The following is a 20,375-nucleotide window of genomic DNA, read 5'->3' as shown; positions in this document are numbered from 1 at the left end:
TATATATTTTGGATACTAACCTTTTATCGGATTTGCCATTTGCAAATATCCACTCCCATACCATAATTACCTTTTAGTTTTGTTGATTGTTTCCTTCACTGTACAGAAGCTTTATCTTTTGATGTAATCCCAATAGTTTATTTTTGCTTTTATTTTGCCTCAGGAGACATATCTAGAAAAATGTTGTGGTAGCTGAATATCAGAGACTTTACTGCCTGCGCTTTCTTCAAGGATTTTTATGGTTTCAAGTCTCACATTTAGGTCTTTAAACCATTTCAAATTTATTTTTGTGATGGTGAAAGACTGTGTTCCAGTTTCATTCTTTCACATGTAGCTGACCAGTGCTTCCAATACTATTTGTTGAAGACACTTTTTCCCATTGGATAGTCTTCTCTCCTTTGTCCAAGATTAATACATGATACAGTGATGGGTTTATTTTTGGGTTTTCTATTTGTTCTATTGATCCACATGTTTATTTTTGTGTCAGTACCACACAGTTTCATGATAACTTTGCAATATAACTCGAAGTCCAGGATTGTGGTATCTCTAGCCTTGCTTTTCTTTTTCAAAACTGCTTTGGCTAAATGGACTCTTTTCTGTTTCTTTTTTTTTAATAATAAATTTATTTTTTATTGGTGTTCAATTTGCCAACATATAGAATAACACCCAGTGTTCATCCAGTCAAGTGCCCCCCTCAGTGCCCGTCACCCATTCACCCCCACCCCCCGCCCTCCTCCCCTTCCACCACCCTGAGTTGGTTTCCCAGAGTTAGGAGTCTTTATGTTCTGTCTCCCTTTCTGATATTTCCTACTCATTTCTTCTCCCTTCCCTTCCATTCTCTTTCACTATTATTTATATTCCACAAATAAATGAGACCATATAATGTTTGTCCTTCTCTGATTGACTTATTTCATTCAGCATAATACCCTCCAGTTCCATCCACGTTGAAGCAAATGGTGGGTACTTGTCATTTCTAATGGCTGAGTAATATTCCATTGTATACATAAACCACATCTTCTTTATCCATTCATCTTTCGATGGACACCGAGGCTCCTTCCACAGTTTGGCTATTGTGGACATTGCTGCTAGAAACATCGGGGTGCAGGTGTCCCGGCGTTTCACTACATCTGTATCTTTGGGGTAAATCCCCAACAGTGCAATTGCTGGGTCGTAGGGCAGGTCTATTTTTAACTCTTTGAGGGACCTCCACACAGTTTTCCAGAGTGGCTGCACCAGTTCACATTCCCACCAACAGTGCAAGAGGGTTCCCTTTTCTCTGCATCCTCTCCAAATTTGTGGTTTCCTGCCTTGTTAATTTTCCCCATTCTCACTGGTGTGAGGTGGTATCTCATTGTGGTTTTGATTTCTATTTACTGGATGGCAAGTGATACAGAGCATTTTCTCAGGTGCTTGTTGGCCATGTCTATGTCTTCTTCTGTGAGATTTATGTTCATGTCTTTTGCCCATTTCATGATTGGATTGTTTGTTTCTTTGGTGTTGAGTTTAATAAGTTCTTTATAGATCTTGGAAACTAGCCCTTTATCTGATACATCATTTGCAAATAACTTCTCCCATTCTGTAGGTTCTCTTTTAGTTTTGTGGACTGTATCCTTTGCTGTGCAAAAGCTTCTTATCTTGGTGAAGTCCCAATACTTCATTTCTGCTTTTGTTTCTTTTGCCTCATCGCTTCTCGGCCTTTTGGCTAATATCAACTGTTTCTTTTGCCTTCGTGGATGTATCTTGCAAGAAGTTACCCTGGCCGAGTTCAAAAAGGGTGTTGCCTGTGTTCTCCTCTAGGATTTTGATGGAATCTTGTCTCACATTTAGATCTTTCATCCATTTTGAGTTTATCTTTGTGTATGGTGCAAGAGAGTGGTCTAGTTTCATTCTTCTGCATGCAGATGTCCAATTTTCCCAGCACCATTTATTGAAGAGACTGTCTTTCTTCCAGTGGATAGTCTTTCCTCCTTTATCGAATATTAGTTGACCATAAAGTTGAGGCCCCACTTCTGGATTCTCTATTCTGTTCCATTGATCTATGTGTCTGTTTTTGTGCCAGTACCACACTGTCTTGATGACCACAGCTTTGTAGTACAACCTGAAATCTGGCATTGTGATGCCCCCAGATATGGTTTTCTTTTTTAAAATTCCCCTGGCTATTCAGGGTCTTTTCTGATTCCACACAAATCTTAAAATAATTTGTTCTAACTCTCTGAAGAAAGTCCATGGTATTTTGATAGGGATTGCATTATACGTGTAAATTGCCCTGGGTAACATTGACATTTTCACAATATTAATTCTGCCAATCCATGAGCATGGAATATTTTTCCATCTCTTTTTGTCTTCCTCAATTTCTTTCAGAAGTGTTCTATAGTTTTTAGGGTATAGATCCTTTACCTCTTTGGTTAGGTTTATTCCTAGGTATCTTATGCTTTTGGGTGCAATTGTAAATGGGATTGACTCCTTAATTTCTCTTTCTTCAGTCTCATTGTTAGTGTATAGAAATGCCACTGACTTCTGGGCATTGATTTTCTATCCTGCCACGCTGCCAAATTGCTGTATGAGTTCTAGCAATCTTGGGGTGGAGGCTTTTGGGTTTTCTATGTAGAGTATCATGTCATCGGCGAAGAGGGAGAGTTTGACTCCTTCTTTGCCAATTTGAATGCCTTTAATGTCTTTTTGTTGTCTGATTGCTGAGGCTAGGACTTCCAGTACTATGTTGAATAGCAGTGGTGAGAGTGGACATCCCTGTCTTGTTCTTGATCTTAGGGAAAAGACTCCCAGTGCTTCCCAATTGAGAATTATATTTGCTGTGGGCTTTTCGTAAATGGCTTTTAAAATGTTGAGGAATGTTCCCTCTATCCCTACACTCTGAAGAGTTTTGATCAGGAATGGATGCTGTATTTTGTTAAATGCTTTCTCTGTATCTAATGAGAGGATCATATGGTTCTTGGTTTTTCTCTTGCTGATATGATGAATCACATTGAGTGTTTTACGAGTGTTGAACCAGCCTTGTGTCCCGGGAATAAATCCTACTTGGTCATGGTGAATAATTTTCTTAATGTATTGTTGGATCCTATTGGCTAATATCTTGTTGAGAATTTTTGCATCCATGTTCATCAGGGATATTGGTCTATAATTTTCCTTCCTTTTTGGTGGGGTCTTTGTCTGGTTTTGGAATTAAGGGGACGTTGGCCTCATAGAATGAATTTGGAAGTACTCCATCTCTTTCTATCTTTCCAAACAGCTTTAGTAGAATAGGTACGGTTTCTTCTTCAAACTTTTGATAGAATTCCCCTGGGAAGCCATCTGGCCCTGGACTTTTGTGTCTTGGGAGGTTTTTGATGACTGCTTCAATTTCCTCCCTGGTTATTGGCCTGTTCAGGTTTTCTATTCCTTCCTGTTCCACTTTTGGTGGTTTGTGGTTTTCCAGAAATGCATCCATTTCTTCTAGATTGCCTAATTTATTGGCGTATAGCTGTTCATAATATGTTCTTAAAATCGTTTATATTTCCTTGGTGTTGGTAGTGATCTCTCCTTTCTCATTCATGATTTTATTAATTTGAGTCTTCTCTCTCTTCTTTTTAATAAGGCTGGATAATGGTTTATCTATCTTATTAATTCTTTCAAACAACCAACTCCTGGTTTTGTTGATCTGTTCCACAGTTGTTCTGGTCTCAATTTCGTTGAGTTCTGCTCGAATCTTTATTAACTCTCTTCTTCTGCTGGGTGTAGGGTCTATTTGCTGTTTTTTCTCTAGCTCCTTTAGGTGTAAGGTTAGCTTTTGTATTTGAGTTCTTTCCAGTTTTTGAGTGGATGCTTGTATTGTGATGTATTTCACCCTCAGGACCGCTTTTGCTGCATCCCAAAGATTTTGAACGGTTGTATCTTCATTTTCATTAGTTTCCATGAATCTTTTTAATTCTTCCTTAATTTCCTGGTTGACCCTTTCATCTTTTAGCAGGATGGTCCTTAACCTCCACGTGTTTGAAGTCCTTCCAAACTTCTTGTTGTGATTTAGTTCTAATTTCAAGGCATTATGGTCTGAAAATATGCAGGGGATGATCCCAATCTTTTGGTATCGGTTCAGACCCAATTTGTGACCCAGCATGTGGTCTATTCTGGAGAAAGTTCCATGTGCACTTGAGAAGAATGTGTATTCAGTTGAGTTTGGATGTAAACTTCTGTAGATATCTGTGAAATCCATCTAGTCCAGTGCATCATTTAAATCTCTCATTTCTTTGGAGATGTTGTGCTTAGAAGACCTATCGAGTGTAGAAAGCGCTAGATTGAAGTCACCAATTATAAGTGTATTATTATCTAAGTATGTCTTAATTTTGTTATTAATTGATTGATCTATTTGGCAGCTCCCACATTCGGGGCATATATTTTGATGATTGTTAAGTCCTCATGTTGGATAGATCCTTTAGTATGATATAGTGTCCCTCTTCATCTCTCACTACAGTCTTCGGGGTAAATTTTAGTTTATCTGATATAAGGATGGCTGCCCCTGCTTTCTTTTGAGGACCATTTGAATGGTAAATGGTTCTCCAACCTTTTATTTTTAGGCTGTAGGTGTCCCTCTGTCTAAAATGAGTCTCTTGTAGACAGCAAATAGATGGGTCCTGCTTTTTTTCCAGTCTGAAACCCTGCGCCTTTTGATTGGGTCATTAAGCCCGTTCACATTTAGAGTTACTACTGAAAGATATGAATTTAGTGTCATCATGATATCGCTTCAGTCCCTGTTTTTGTGGATTGTTCCACTGAACTTCTTAAAGGGGAGTTTTAGGAGTCCCCCTTAAAATTTCTTGCAGAGCTGGTTTGCTGGATAAAGTATTCTTGGTTGCATGTTTTTCTCATTTAGGACCCTGAATATATCCTGCCCGCCCTTTCTGGCCTGCCAGGTCTCCGTGGAGAGGTCTGCTGTTACCCTAATACTCCTCCCCATTAAAAGTCAGGGATTCCTTCTCTCTTGCTGCTTTAAGGATCTTCTATCTTTGGAATTTGCAAGCTTAACTATTAAATGTCGAGGTGTTTAACGGTTTTTATTGATTTTAGGGGGGGATCTCTCTATTTCCTGGATCTGAATGCCTGTTTCCCTTCCCAGATTAGGAAAGTTTTCAGCTATGATTTGTTCAAATACATATTCTGGACCTCTGTCCCTTTCAGCACTCTTGGGAACCCCAATTAAACGTAGGTTTTTCTTTCTCAGGCTGTCATTTATTTCCCTTGATCTATCCTCATGCTCTTTTAATTGTTTGTCTCTTTTTTCCTCAGTTTCCCTCTTTGCCATCAACTTGTCTTCTATGTCACTCACTCATTCTTCCACCTCATTAACCCTCGTCATTAGGACCTCTAGTTTGGATTGCATCTCATTCAATTGATTTTTAATTTCTGCCTGATTAGATCTAAATTCTGCAGTCATGAAGTCTCTTGAGTCCTTCATGCTTTTTTCTAGAGCCACCAGTAGCTTTATAATAGTGCTTCTGAATTGGCTTTCTGACATTGAATTGTAATCCAGATTTTGTAACTCTGTGGGAGAGAGGACTGTTTCTGATTCTTTCTTTTGAGGTGAGGTTTTCCTTCTAGTCATTTTGCTCAGTGCAGCGTGGCCAAAAACAAGTTGTATTGGGAAAATGAGAAATAGAGAGGAGAGAAAGAAGTAAGGAAAAGAGAAAAAGAAAAAAGAAAAAAGGAAGAAAAAGAGAAAGAAAAAAGGGTGGGGGAAGCAAACAGAAATCAAAAAGCAAAAACAAACAAACAAACAAACAAACAAAAAAAACACGGTGGAGTACCTTCTGATTCTATATACTTTTAAGTCCCTTGACCACCCCCCCCCCTGAACTTGTCTGTCTAGCTGGTCTTCTGGGGGAGGGTCCTGTTGTGCTGATTTTCAGGTGTTAGCACTTGGGGGAGCTGCTCTGCCTGGTGCAGGGCTGCCTGGTGCAGGGCTCAGTGGGGGTTGTTTACCCCGTGAGGCCCCAGGAGGAACAACCACAGTAGCGGTGGCCAGCTCTGGAGCCCTGGATTCAGCTCCCGCAGTAACTACAGAGCTCTCAGTCTGCAGAGGCCTGTATGGTCCGGGGGCGGGGCCGCTGATCTGCTCAGCTTGGCAGGAGCGTCCTTGCTGTCCTGGGCCCTCCTGGCCTCTGCCTGTCCGGGGGAGGTCGGATCCTGGGCTATGTCCCCGGCGCCCTGTGCTCGCGGGCCTGCGTTGTTGGATTCGCGCTCCCGGCCGCGCAGCCCCCTCCCCGCGGAGCCTCCACCTGAGCCCCTCCGAGCTGCTCCCGGGTCCAGCCGTGCGCACTGCAGCCCTTTCGGGAGCTCGGCGCACTCTCCTCGGGGCGCAGGTGTCTGTTACTGTCCCAGGGAGCCCGAGGGCATCCCCGCCCCCCTGGGGTCCTGCTCCAACTCCCGCGAGCCCCTTTCCGCCCGGGAAGGTTGGTGCAGCTCCTTCTTCTCCGGGACGGGGCTCTCCTGTCCTGGGGACACTCGCCCCGGCCTTAGCCCGGCTCCTCGCGGGGCCCCTCCCCCTTGGAGGTCTTTTGTTTATTTCTTTTCGCGTCTTCCTACCTTGATAGAAGCGTGAACTTTTCTCACTGTAGTATTCCAGCTGTTCTCTCTTTAAATCTCAGGCCAAATTCGTAGATTTTCAGGATGATTTGAAGGTTATCTAGGTAATTTGGTGGGGACAGGTGACTTGGGGACCCTACTCTTTCGCCATCTTGCCCCTCCCTCTCTTTTGTGTTTCTATACAAATTTTAGTCTTTTTTGATCCAGTTCTATAAAAAATGCTTGGTATTTTCATGGGGATTATACTAAATCTTAGATTGCTTTGGATAGTATGGATTAAAAATATTTGCTCTTTCAATCCATGAGTGTGGAATGTCTTTCAATATCTTTTTGTTGTCTTCAATTTCTTTCATCAGTGTTTTATAATTTTCAGAGTACAGGTCTTTTGCTTCCTTGGCTAGGTTTATTCCTAGGTATCTAGGTATACATCTAGCTTAATTTGTCGACAAGATTGATAAACATCTAACCAGACTTACCAAAAAGACAAGAAAAGGGACCCAAATAAAAAAATTACAAATAAGAGAGAAATAAAATCTGACACTACTGAAATACAATGGGTTATAAGAAAATACTAAGAAAAATATGTCAACAAACTGGACAACCTAGAAGAAATGGATCAATACCTAAAAACATATAACCTCCCAAATTGAATCAAGAATAGGAAATGGAAATGTGAAAAAAAAAGAATAGGAAATGTGAACAAACTGATTACCAGCAATGAACGTGAATGTGTCACAAAAAAACTCCCAACAATTTATAACTGCACAAAAAAAAGTACCTCTTCGTCCAAGAACTTTTTTTCTTGGTCTTATAGTGATTAATATTTTTAAATACTACCCACAACTTTTGCTTCAGTAGTGTTTCATCTCCCCTCCCCATTCAATCTTTTTTTTTCTTTGTGTGTGTGTGTGTGTGGGAGAAATCTCAAGGACTACAGAGCAACACCTAAGTCTAAAGAGACAGAGACAAGTTCTTTCTCTTTATCCTTTCTAGTGTAAGACAACAGATATGAAATTATGCATAAAGATGAAAAGCAAAGTTCCCTGTGTCCTGTCATCCCACCTCCTTTACTGTCCCCCAGATAAATATGGGAGAATCCTAGTGCAGAAGAAGTCTGACTCCAAAAGAGGCTAGTGAGGAAACCACCTTATCCTCAATATCCTGGTCCTTGTTAAAAACAGTACGAGATCAGCCTTGAAAATTCCCTAAGCAGACAAAACCAGTTTAAACATACAAGGCTTAATTTAGCTAGGCTAACTCAACCTCACTCACTTCTTGCTTGTGACACTGGAAGCCATAAGTAAAACTTAAAACTGTTTCCCAAAATTGTTATGAAATAAATACTAATTGTTCCCTATCATTTACAAATATTCTGATACCATAATCAATCTCTGCGAAGAATGAACAGTCACTGCCTTCTCACACTATAAGCTGCTTTATAGTAATATATTCAATCATTCTGTTTTGCTTTGAGGGCTCATGGTTCATGAACTGTCTTTTTGGGTTGTGCACAAAACTTTTAGTAATTACTTCTTCAGTGATTCACTAGTTTTACATCTACTATTTCTGAACTGTTGACACCCTGAATTATTAACTGTTGACACTCCTGTCCCCCCAAACCTGGATGCAACACTAGGGTGGGAAAGAAAGGGGGAGGGAGTAGAAAAGCCATGAACCTAGGTGTATAAACAATTTTAAGGCAAAGGCAACCTACTGATGTGTGGAGTCTAAAAAAACAAACAGGGTTACTGAAAATGAAGCCATTACACTGCTTACAGATGAGATTTATAGTCATTACACATCCTGTTCTGAAAAGCACCAAGCTGTTCTGAATGAAACACAGCAGCTTTCTTAATTCTGCCAAAATGGAGGTATCTCTCTTTTAAATCTTCTGCTTACTTTGCATAAAATGACGTGACCAAGATGGCCTGAATGTTCCTGAGCTGGACTAATGTTTAGACAGGCTCCCCCTGGCTCTAGGTCCTGATCACCCTTTTCTCTGGGCATCTGCTTTAGAAAACTTGTAATTACACATCCTTTCTCTATTTTTTATATAAATTTATTTTTTATTGGTGTTCAATTTGCCAACATATAGAATAACACCCAGTGCTCATCCCAAGTGCCCCCCTCAGTGCCCATCATCCAGTAACCCCCCCCACCTCCCCTTCTACCCCCCCCTGTTCATTTCCAAGAGTTACGAGTCTCTCATGTTCTGTCTCCCTTTCTGATATTTCCCACTCATTTTTTCTCCTTTCCCCTTTATTCCCTTCCACTATTTTTTATACTCCCCAAAAGAATGAGATCATATGATGTTTGTCCTTCTCCGATTGACTTACTTCACTCAGCATAATACCCTCCAGTTCCATCTACATCAAAGCAAATGGTGGGTATTTGTCGTTTCTAATGGCTGAGTAATATTCCATTGTATACATAGACCACATCTTCTTTATCCATTCATCTTTGGTGGACACTGAGGCTCCTTCCACAGTTTGGCTATTGTGGACATGGCTGCTATAAACATTGGGGTGCACTTCCGGCGTTTCACTGCATCTGTATCTTTGGAGTATATACCCAGCAGTGCAATTGCTGGGTGGTAGGGCAGATCTATTTTTAACTCTTTGAGGAACCTCCACACAGTTTTCCAGAATGGCTGCACCAGTTCACATTCCCACCAACAGTGCAGGAGGGTTCCCCTTTCTCCACATCCTCTCCAACATTTGTGGTTTCCTGCCTTGTTAATTTTCCCCATTCTCACTGGTGTGAGGTGGTATCTCATTGTGGTTTTTTTTTTTTATAAATTAATTTTTATTGGTGTTCAATTTACCAACATACAGAATAACACCCAGTGCTCATCCCGTCAAGTGTCCCCCTCCGTGCCCGTCACCCATTCACCCCCACCCCCCGCCCTCCTCCCCTTCCACCACCCCTAGTTCATTTCCCAGAGTTAGAAGTCTTTATGTTCTGTGTCCCTTTCTGATATCTCCCACACATTTCTTCTCCCTTCCCTTATATTCCCCTTCACTATTATTCATATTCCCCAAATGAGTGAGAACATACACTGTTTGTCCTTCTCCGATTGACTTACTTCACTCAGCATAATACCCTCCAGTTCCATCCACGTTGAAGCAAATGGTGGGTATTTGTTGTTTCTAATGGCTGAGTAATATTCCATTGTATACATAAACCACATCTTCTTTATCCATTCATCTTTCGATGGGCACCGAGGCTCCTTCCACAGTTTGGCTATCGCGGACATGGCTGCTAGAAACATCGGGGTGCAGGTGCCCCGGCGTTTCATTGCATCTGAATCTTCGGGGTAAATCCCTAACAGTGCAATTGCTGGGTCGTAGGGCAGGTCTATTTTTAACTCTTTGAGGGACCTCCACACAGTTTTCCAGAGTGGCTGCACCAGTTCACATTCCCACCAACAGTGTAAGAGGGTTCCCTTTTCTCCGCATCCTCTCCAACATTTGTTGTTTCCTGCCTTGTTAATTTTCCCCATTCTCACTGGTGTGAGGTGGTATCTCATTGTGGTTTTGATTTGTATTTCCCTGATGGCAAGTGATGCAGAGCGTTTTCTCATGAGCATGTTGGCCATGTCTATGTCTTCCTCTGTGAGATTTCTCTTCATGTCTTTTGCCCATTTCATGATTGGATTGTTTGTTTCTTTGGTGTTAAGTTTAATAAGTTCTTTATAGATTTTGGAAACTAGCCCTTTATCTGATATGTTATTTGCAAATATCTTCTCCCATTCTGTAGGTTGTCTTTGAGTTTTGTTAACTGTATCCTTTGCTGTGCAAAAGCTTCTTATCTTGATGAAGTCCCAATAGTTCATTTTTGCTTTTGTTTCTTTTGTTTTCGTGGATGTATCTTGCAAGAAGTTACTGTGGCCAAGTTCAAAAAGGGTGTTGCCTGTGTTCTCCTCTAGGATTTTGATGGAGTCTTGTCTCACATTTAGATCTTTCATCCATTTTGAGTTTATCTTTGTGTATGGTGCAAGAGAGTGGTCTAGTTTCATTCTTCTGCATGTGGATGACCAATTTTCCCAGCACCATTTATTGAAGAGACTGTCTTTCTTCCAGTGGATCGTCTTTCCTCCTTTGTCGAATATTAGTTGACCATAAAGTTCAGGGTCCATTTCTGGATTCTCTATTCTGTTCCATTGGTCTATGTGTCTGTTTTTGTGCCAGTACCACACTGTCTTGATGACCACATTAAAGGCATTCAAATTGGCAAAGAAGAAGTCAAACTCTCCCTCTTCGCCGATGACATGATACTCTACATAGAAAACCCAAAAGCCTCCACCCCAAGATTGCTAGAACTCATACAGCAATTTGGTAGCGTGGCAGGATACAAAATCAATGCCCAGAAATCAATGGCATTCCTATACACTAACAATGAGACTGAAGAAAGAGAAATTAAGGAGTCAGTCCCATTTACAATTGCACCCAAAAGCATAAGATACCTAGGAATAAACCTAACCAAAGAGGTAAAGGATCTATACCCTAAAAACTATAGAACACTTCTGAAAGAAATTGAGGAAGACACAAAGAGATGGAAAAATATTCCATGCTCATGGATTGGCAGAATTAATATTGTGAAAATGTCAATGCTACCCAGGGCAATTTACACGTTCAATGCAATCCCTATCAAAATACCATGGACTTTCTTCAGAGACTTAGAACAAATTATTTTAAGATTTGTGTGGAATCAGAAAAGACCCCAAATAGCCAGGGGAATTTTAAAAAAGAAAACCATAGCTGGGGGCATCACAATGCCAGATTTCAGGTTGTACTACAAAGCTGTGGTCATCATTGTGGTTTTGATTTGTACTTCCCTGATGGCAAGTGATGGGGAGCATTTTCTTCTGTGCTTGTTGGTCCTTTCTCTGTTTAAAACAGAAGTAGCTCTTTTTCCAAGCCTCTTTCCTCTTTTGTAATTCCAAACTGTCTTTCGCAAGGACCTGGGAGCCATCCTTTGAAATGTAATCCTCAAGGAAGATAGCACCCCTATTCCCAGTCTCTGTGGGAGGGCAGGAGCTAGCTTCTAACAGGCAACAACCAGCAAGCACACATGGCCTGATCGCAGGCAGAACCAGGGGAGCAAACTTCAGCAAGTTACTCAATGTGTTCTACAGGTCCACCTCCCCTCTACAGTCCTCCAGCGCACTCCCATTGTCTCACTCAGCCCTCACACACCCTCCCACCCTTTGTTTCAGCAGAACTGAGCTCGGACTGACCTCTGGCCTCTCTCTTCCCAGTTCTCAGAGCCTTGCATGGAGTCTTCCTTGCCTGTTTAACATAGTTCAGTGCAATTCTTGCTTTGGCAGACGAAAACTAAGACATGTGAGCTTCCGGCAGCACTTAACTTCCATGCTCTTTTCCTGTATTTATTGGACCGTTACTGTGTTCCGTCAGTTGAAATATTCTAATCACCTCAGAAATGGGTACAAGTAGTGTCCAGTTTCTTTTAGATGAGGAAACAAGATCGGTGAAATCAAACAATTTATTTACCTTGGGTCATTGCTGCAACCTGAACGTTCGTGTCCTCCTTGCCTCCCCAGGTTTGTATGTTGAAATCCTAGCCCCATTAGGTCATGAGGATGGAGCCCTCATGAATGCCATTAATGCCCTTATGACACAGGCCCCAGGGAGCTCCCTTGCTCCCTCCATCATGTGAAGGACACAGTGAGAAGAGGCCTGTCTGTGAATCAGAAATCAGGCTCTCACCACACATGGGACCTGTATGAAGCTTTGAGACTTCCCAGCCTCAGGAAGTTACTCAGTGTGTCCTACTGTGAGAAACACATCTTGTTTTTAAGTACCCCAGTCATGTGCTGACTGGGGCAGTCACACAGCACATACGTTCTGGACTCAGCAGGCCGAGACCCACATGTGCCTCCAGAGCCCTGCCTTTCAAGTACTTGCAACAGTCAAAATAAAATTTTGTTTATTTTGCTCTGGTTAGGGACACCTGGGGGCTCAGTCTGTTAAGGGTCTGCCTTCTGCTCAGGCTCAGATCATGATCCTGGAGTCCCAGGATGGAGCCCCACCTCCAGCTCCCTGTTCAGCGGGGAGCCAGCTTCCCCCTCTCCCTTCGCTCCCCTGGGCTTCAGGCTCTTAGCTTCTCTGTTTGGGGGTCCAGAGAAGTATCTCTTACTTCCTGTGCTTGCTTTGGTGTCTTGACGCGGAGGGCACTTTCTCCTCCCCGGGAAGCCCTGGATGCATGCCCCAGAGCAGGGGGACCCGGACAGGCAGAGGACGGGAGTGAGGTCCTGTGAGGATGGAGGGCCAACACTGGGGTGTGGTGGCCCCCGACATTCGATAGTGGGGTGCAAGTCATACTCTATCTAATATGTGTGTTACATGCAGGGGGCCGGGGTGTCATTTTGGAGCGCAGCAGGGAGCGCTGTGGAGGGCTCCCGCGTATTTGGGGCTTGCGGGGTTTCGGGCTCTGCACTCAAGAATGAGGCTGGCGGGTCGGCCTCCGGGGGAGTCTGGGGAGCACCCCTGCCTCCCCGGGGAATCTGGGGAGAAGACGCCAGGCGGGGAGGCCCCACACTCACCGCTCAGGGCTCCAAACCACCAGCGCCACAGCTCCGCCCCCACCCCCACCTCTGAGGGACACGCGCCCTGGGCCCCCGCCGCAGCGCCTCCTCCCAACGCCTTCCCCAACCGCCCAGCTGAGAGTTCTCGCGAGGCTCTGGTCTCCCGCCTCGGCCCCTGCCTCGCGCAAGCGCGCACACGCCCAGCCCCAGGCCGCCCCTTCCTCCCTGCGGCCCTCGCGGCACGGTCTCCGCGCCCTCTGTGCCCCGGACCCTGTCTCAGAGCGTGAGGCCTCATTAAATTCTTCTCTCGCGCCCTGCCTGAGGCACCCAGACCCCGAGGGCCCTACCTCGTGGCCGTTCGCCCGCTTCCGGGCTCTTGGCCCCTGCCCCGCGCCGAGCGACCCCATCATCCTCCGCCTGTCCGGGCTCCCTCGTCCCTCAGGGGCCTGATCACCCTCGCAGGCCGGTGGCTGGCGGCGGGAAGTGGGAGGAGATTCAGTGGCCGCTGCCCTCTGCGGTCTGTGGGGGTCAACAGATAACTGGCAGAGGTGCAGGCACAGGAGCCCGCCACCCTGCTCTGGGGCCACTCAAAGCCCCGGACGCGGGGCGACCCGTGTGTCGCTCCGCAGCCTGCGCCGCCTCCTGCCTGGGCCTGGGCGGCCTCCGCCCGTGGCTGCTCAGCGCGTGGAGACCCCTGTGCGTCCTCCGCGCGCTCCCCTGACCCGCCGCCCACTCACCGGGCCTCGCTGTGGGACCTGGGCCACGAGGTAGGGCCCTCGGGGTCCGGGTGCCTCAGGCAGGGCGCGAGAGAAAAGTTTAATGAGGCCTCACGCTCTGAGAGAGGGTACAGGGCACCCACAGATTGGTCGATGGTTGCTTCTTTGCAGGACCCCACCCCAAGACCCACCTCCACTGCAGCGTAATGGTTGGGAGCCCAGGTTCTGAATTCTATCAGAGGGCGCTTCTCTTCCCTACTGGACCGGGTATCAGGTTCCGGCCTCTCAGCGCTGGATGGATCTGGGCTTCTTGAACTGTGTTTTTCGTGTTTTTTGTTTTATAAGATTTTATTTATTTGTTCATGAGAGATAAAGGGGAAGAAGCAGGCTCCTTGCAGGAAAGCCAATGGGGGACTCGATTCCTGGACCTGGATAAGGCCTTGAGCCACGGCATATGCTCAACTGCTGAGCCAGTCAGGGGGCCCCTTGAACGTCGGGTTAAGGCTTTGTCAGGAGAGGGTGCTAAGAGTAGCTGTAAGGACGTACAGAGAGAGAGAACTCCCTACTCCATTTGCTGTGTAGTTGTCAGGCTCTTAATGGGTACACTGGGGGATGTTCCTGCTTGGTTTTTACCCCCCACCTGTGCAAACTTAGCATTCCTCTAGCAACGAGTATATTTTATTTATTTTATTTTTAGATTGTGTTTATTTATGAGAGAGACAGAGAGGCAGAGACATAGGCAGAGGGAGAAGCAGGCTTTCTTCCCGGAAACCCGATGTGGGACTTGATCCCAGGACCCAGGACCCCAGGATCACCACTTAAACCAAAGGCAGATGCCCAACCACTGAGCCACCCAGGTGCCCCTGTTCCTGCTTGCTTGCTGGGTGCTCCTGTGTAAATCCCTTAACCCCTCTGAGCCTCCGTGTCCAATGAGGAAAATAGAATGATTACCTCACCCTGAGGTTTGTAGTAGGATTAAATGATGCAATGCATGTAAAGAGCTTAGCAGGGGAAGTGACACTTTTTTTGTTTGTTTCTTGCTTGAAGGTAAGAGGTGGGTTGCAAAATAGGGAGGGCCAGTGAAAAAGACTGAAGGAATTATTTTAAAGAATCATTAATAAAGCCAACTGGCTATGAGATGAAACTAAATAAAAATAATAATATTAAATAAAATTAATAAAATGATTTCCTCTCTCTTTTTAGAGATGGACAGCCTGGGAAACAGATTTTGCAATTACTGGAATCACATGCCAGAGATCTATGGGTAGTTTTGGTTGGAACCCATGGAAAGTTGCATTACACCTAAAAACAGTAAGAAAATATCACTTTATTACCCACAATATCCAATTGAGGATATAAAAACCACCACCCCTAAACCACCCCAAAATACAACAGCTTCAGTAACTTTCCATTTTGTAATTTCAGGAGGATCATCCTCCCATGAATCTAGAGAAGTGATTAGATTTCTCATGTTTATTATGAGACTCCATGTGCCTAAACAATCAGAAGAACTTTGTCTCCCTTTATATCTTATTTTTCTTTCATTCCTTCTTAATCAGAGAGTTGGGCAAGAGTGAAAAGTAAATACGCTATTTTTAAATAATGTTTTGCTTCCTTTCTTGGACTTTAAATGTTCTTGGTGCAAAGATTCTCTTACAAATGTAGAATCTTGGTTTGAATTTTGGAAATAATCCAACTTATCCCCATAAATTTTGATACTGATTTCAATTAGACTTTTTTTGTTACAAAATTGGTGTGTGTTTATGGGTGTGTGGGTGTGCATATATATCTATTGGAAAGAGGATTACCCCCAGGCTTTATGATCCTCTTATGTATAATTCAGCTGCTAAAACATAAAGCTTTTACTCTTCAGGGTGTCCCATCTGACAGCTCCATCATTTCTGGATGTTTCTGTCCAAACATTCAAAATACTCAGGAATAGATCCTTCTCCCCACCTTGATAAATGCTGCTCCTTCATGTTTCTAGCATAGAAAATGGAAATTTTACCAAATGCCTTTAGATTTGCAAAAGCAATCCATGTAAGTCTACAAAGAATTGACATATGGTCCCCTTTGGGGGAGTCTTTATTACATAAATATATGTATATATACAGATATACACACAGAAATGCCCCTCCATGTATCCAGGTGTAGTAGAGAGTACTGAAGAAGACAGCATATTGTCACTAGTTAGAAGTGAAACTCATTGCACCTTTTTCTCATTAAACTTCTATGTTTTCTAGTTTAGCAAAGGTCATGAAGACTTCTTCCAGTGTTATCTGACTGATGGAATAGTCTTCTAAATGGAATTTCTTGTTAGCCTCCTCCAAAATACCAAACACCTTTAACAATGATAGCAATAAAAAGTACAGTTACCACTGCAGGCATCCCCTCCAGTGCCCAACCCAGATGAGCCTCTCCACCCCTTCCTCCAAGTCCTACCAAGTTATTGTTTAATGACAAAAAGCACAGAAGGGGGAGATGAGAAAAAGAAATGATCATTAAGAATCTGCAAGGAAGCAGTTCTCTGGCTCCATTTTCTTCAGGGGGACAAAAAAAAAATCTAGAGGTGGAAGTTTGAAGCAATTAAACTCTAGGAACAATTGAAAAGTAACCTAAAGTCTCTGCTCCTTTTATAACATTAGGCTCCCATTCCACACTACAGTCCCAAACACTTCCTACCATTAGTGCTTTCTTAGCATGTAATATTAGAAAAGCATGGTTGCTACAATCACCTTTCCCCAGCCATTGTCCTTGCTGGGAATGTAGTAGTTAAGGATCCCTTGGTTCTCATGTTTTAATTCACTACCTAGGAAAGGACAGATAGATGAATAATCTTATACATTCCATTTTAAAGTTCTAAAATATTCCTACATCAACTTAATTATACACAGTAGAGGGTGAATAAATTTGGCAAATAAAAGAGGGACATCATCCAAAAGCCCACGTCTTTCGTATATATGTGACATGGTTAATTCTTTCAGCAGGCTTTAGTCACACAAAAAAAAAATGTTAGTTCATATACACAGTTTAAAAAACTTGAGCCTCTACAATGCTATTGTTACTACAAACCAAGTCTTGATAATATGAACTGGCAGGATTTTCTTTCTGGTTGTGTGATTATGTATGCATGTACAGTGTATTTGCTGGGGACTAGAGCAGGACAAGGTTTACTATTCACATGCCATATGAAAGAGGAAATCACATGTATAAATCTAGGGATCCCTGGGTGGCGCAGCGGTTTAGCGCCTGCCTTTGGCCCAGGGCGCGATCCTGGAGACCCAGGATCGAATCCCACATCAGGCTCCCGGTGCATGGAGCCTGCTTCTCCCTCTGCCTATGTCTCTGCCTCTCTCTCTCTCTCTCTCTGACTATCATAAATAAATAAAAAAAAATTTAAAAAAAAATAAATCTGCAAAGTCAGGCTGTGTGTTCTTATTTCTTTTACAGGTGAATAAGAATCCACTGGTGGAATGAGGGGAGGAGTGGAGTATCCATTTCAAATTCAGAACAAACAGATGTGCTTATACTTATCAATGCAGATTTGCAAATTATTACTAATTAAATTAATTGGGGTTAAAATCGTTTTAAGAATATACGTTAAAGTAGTCAAAGAAGTCAAGACTGAGGTGGGTCTAATTCCTTGGCAGCCTATAAGTAAATCAAAACCTCAGCCAGGGTAAATGCACTTGAATCTGAGAAAATGAAACTCAAGAACAGACAATCAGAAATAGCCAACTAGGTTTTTAAAAATTAGACAACTGCTTAAGCTAGAGCAAACTAAATACTCCCTTGTTTACCCACATATCTTTTCTATATAAACCTTTCCCTTAGCTCCTGTTTGTGGAGTCCTCTTCATCACTTTTAGAGTGATGCTTCCCAATTAGAATTGATATATGCTCTAATAAACTCTTGAAAATTGTAATTTGTGCCAGTTAATTTTTTACTAGTTTTGGTGTCAGAATCGGAGTCCAATAGTATCCTTCCACCCAATGGTCCTGGGAGCAAAGAGCAAATAGGCATAGGTACTCGCTGGGCCCTTTTAGCTCACTACTTTCACACTATGCCTGAAAGTCTTGCATATGGATGTCCCTTTTGAGTATCTGAGCTCTTCACTATTGTGTCATGAGCTCTCTGACTAGATTTGAGCTTGTCTTTTACCAGACTGGTTCTGGAGTTGAACAGGGTCTGATTTAAACATTATTAGCTCTCTGACTTCAATCAAACTGGGTCCAGGGTCAGACTGGATCCAACTTAAATTGGGGTAAATTCAATGTGGGGCCATAGGTAAAATTTTGTTTTAAGGAATGGAGAGGAAAAAATTAGTTTCTCTGAGTCCAAAGAGTCTAGGACTTCCATCTGGGAATCCAGCTAAGTATTATGTACAGAAATTATGGGTTTATGTTGTTTATCCATTCTGCCAATCTCTTGTCTTTTGATTGGAGAGGTTTAAAGGTTTAAATCTTTTCTGGCCTTCCTTCCTAGATGACAGCTCTGCCAGGTATATTATTCTTGGCTGCAAGACACTTTTTTCTTTCAGTATTTTGAATATGTAATCTCTTGGCCTGCAAAACTTCTGTTGAGAAATCTGGTCATGGTCTTATAGGAGGCTCCTTGCATGACACCTTTCTCTTGCTGCTTTCAAAATTCTCTTTTGTTTCTGACATTTGGGAAATGTATTACAATGTGTTTTTCAGTTAACTTTTTTCTACTTCAACTATTTGGGGTCCTTTGGGCCTCACGAATAATGTATATCCATATCCTCCTCAAGTTTGGAAAGTATTGTCATTCTTGCTGTAAGTAGACTTTCTGTTCCCTTTTAATTCCCATAATGCATATATTTCCATTACAATGTCCCATAAGTCCTGTGGGCTTTTTTTTTTCTATCATTTTGGTTTTTTTTTTTTCATCTCTGAATCACTTCAAATGATGTATCTCATAGTTCCTGATTATTTCATTTGCTTGGTTGAGTTTGCTGTTGAAGCTCTCTATTGAATTCTTCAGTTCAATCATTGCATTTTTCAGCTCTAGGATTTCTGTTTGTTTGATGGTGTGTATTCTTGTATTTTTAATTTTGTTCATGTATTGTACAACTAATTATGTTTTAGTTGTGTGTTCTTATAGTTTGATAAACCTCTTTTTTTAAAAAAAAAATTTATTTATTCATGAGAGACACAGAGAGAGAGGCAGAGACACAGGCAGAAGGAGAAACAGGCTCCCTATAGGGAGCCCGATGTGGGACTCCATCCCAAGACCCCAGGATCACAACCCAAGCTGAAGGCAGATGCTCAACCACTGAGCCACCCAGGTGTCCCTCGCTAAATAAACCTCTTTAAAAGGATTATTCTAAATTATTTGTCAGATAGTTAAGAAACCTCTCTTTAGGGTCAGTTATTGGAGATTTATTAGTTTCTTTTGGTGGTATCATGTTTACCTGATTCTCTGTCATCCTTGATTCTTTGTGTTTGTACTCGCACATTTGAGTAAGTAGTCTCCTAGACCTTATAGGTTCACTTCATCAGGGACAGACCTTCATCCATCAGCTTGAGGTAATGGACTATTTATGTGGTTGCTTCCATGGGCAGTCAGTGCTTGTTATCAGGGCCTTGGTTTGGGTGGGTCCAATGCTTGTGCTCTAAAGTAGGGGGAAGAGGAGAGGCTGTCTGGTCAGATAGGGCCAATGGCTCAGCTCCACAGCTGGGCAGAGCTATTGGCTGGAATCTCTGACAAGACACTGATGAAAGTGAGGCTGTAGGATGGGCTCCTTGGCTTCCTGGGTTCTCTGGCCAGACTTCCTAGTTGGGCAGCAGTTGGTCAGGACTTTGCATTTGCTTCTCCGGCAAGCAGGGCTGTAAAATGGGTTTCACACCTGGCACAGCTTGTTGGCTGGGGACCCAAATCAGGAAGTACCCTCTGGCTCCCAGAGGCCAGACATAGCACCAGCTCAGCTCTGCAGATGGGTGTAGCCACTGACTAGAATCTCTGCTCCAATGCCAGTACAAATAGGAATGTGATCTGCTAAAATCTGAGTGCTGGTTGCTTTAAGTACCACCCACCTTCTCTGTCCTATGTGATTCCCTGTGGTAAATATCCTCAGTGATCCCTGTAAGGTGAGACTGAAGTGGGCCTACCAGAAATTGTCCAGCAATACTGGAGAACCTAATATTCACCTTTGGCTCTCTTTTTCCCACTGAAGAAAACATAGGCCTAGGTGGGCCCTCTCAATGTGCCAGCCTGGGGAAAAGGATGATGCATTCAGTATGTAGCTGCTCCTCTTATCCTTCTAGTGTGATCCTTCTCAGTCTCTATTGTCCAGGAGGCTGCTTTAACCTCACTTCCAGGCTTTGGAATTTTCACAGTTGTGTCTCATCTATGGATAGTTGCTAGTTGTTGTTCTTGTGACTGGGGCTGAAGTCAAGAATGACCTATATTGTCATCTTGATGACATCACTCAGTATTATGTTTCTAAGTTTCATTCATGTTGTTTCATATAGTACTAATTCACTCATTTTTCCTTTCTGTACAGTAATCTGGTATAT

The 20,375-nt window shown here is 43.0% G+C and overlaps 2 protein-coding genes across 2 annotated transcripts in view; both read right to left on the bottom strand.

The window, feature by feature from the left end:
* LOC129519855 (phospholipid-transporting ATPase ABCA3-like) overlaps positions 1-15,815 on the bottom strand; it is a 142,501-nt gene extending 126,686 nt beyond the window's left edge. The window contains exons 1-2 of the mRNA XM_055340687.1: positions 15,793-15,815; positions 13,139-13,639 (exon numbers count right to left, since the gene is read on the bottom strand). Of these exons, the coding sequence (XP_055196662.1) occupies positions 13,139-13,639; positions 15,793-15,815 (524 nt within the window). The remainder of the gene's footprint in view (positions 1-13,138; positions 13,640-15,792) is intronic.
* Positions 15,816-16,058: 243 nt separating this feature from the next.
* LOC129519854 (phospholipid-transporting ATPase ABCA3-like) overlaps positions 16,059-20,375 on the bottom strand; it is a 194,675-nt gene continuing 190,358 nt past the window's right edge. The window contains exons 29-30 of the mRNA XM_055340686.1: positions 16,572-16,645; positions 16,059-16,178 (exon numbers count right to left, since the gene is read on the bottom strand). Of these exons, the coding sequence (XP_055196661.1) occupies positions 16,059-16,178; positions 16,572-16,645 (194 nt within the window). The remainder of the gene's footprint in view (positions 16,179-16,571; positions 16,646-20,375) is intronic.

This window comes from Nyctereutes procyonoides, unplaced genomic scaffold, assembly GCF_905146905.1.
Source record: "Nyctereutes procyonoides isolate TBG_1078 unplaced genomic scaffold, NYPRO_anot_genome, whole genome shotgun sequence".
Classification (NCBI taxonomy): domain Eukaryota; kingdom Metazoa; phylum Chordata; class Mammalia; order Carnivora; family Canidae; genus Nyctereutes; species Nyctereutes procyonoides.
Note: the sequence above shows the minus strand (reverse complement) of the source record. Positions and strands in the feature narration are given on the sequence as shown.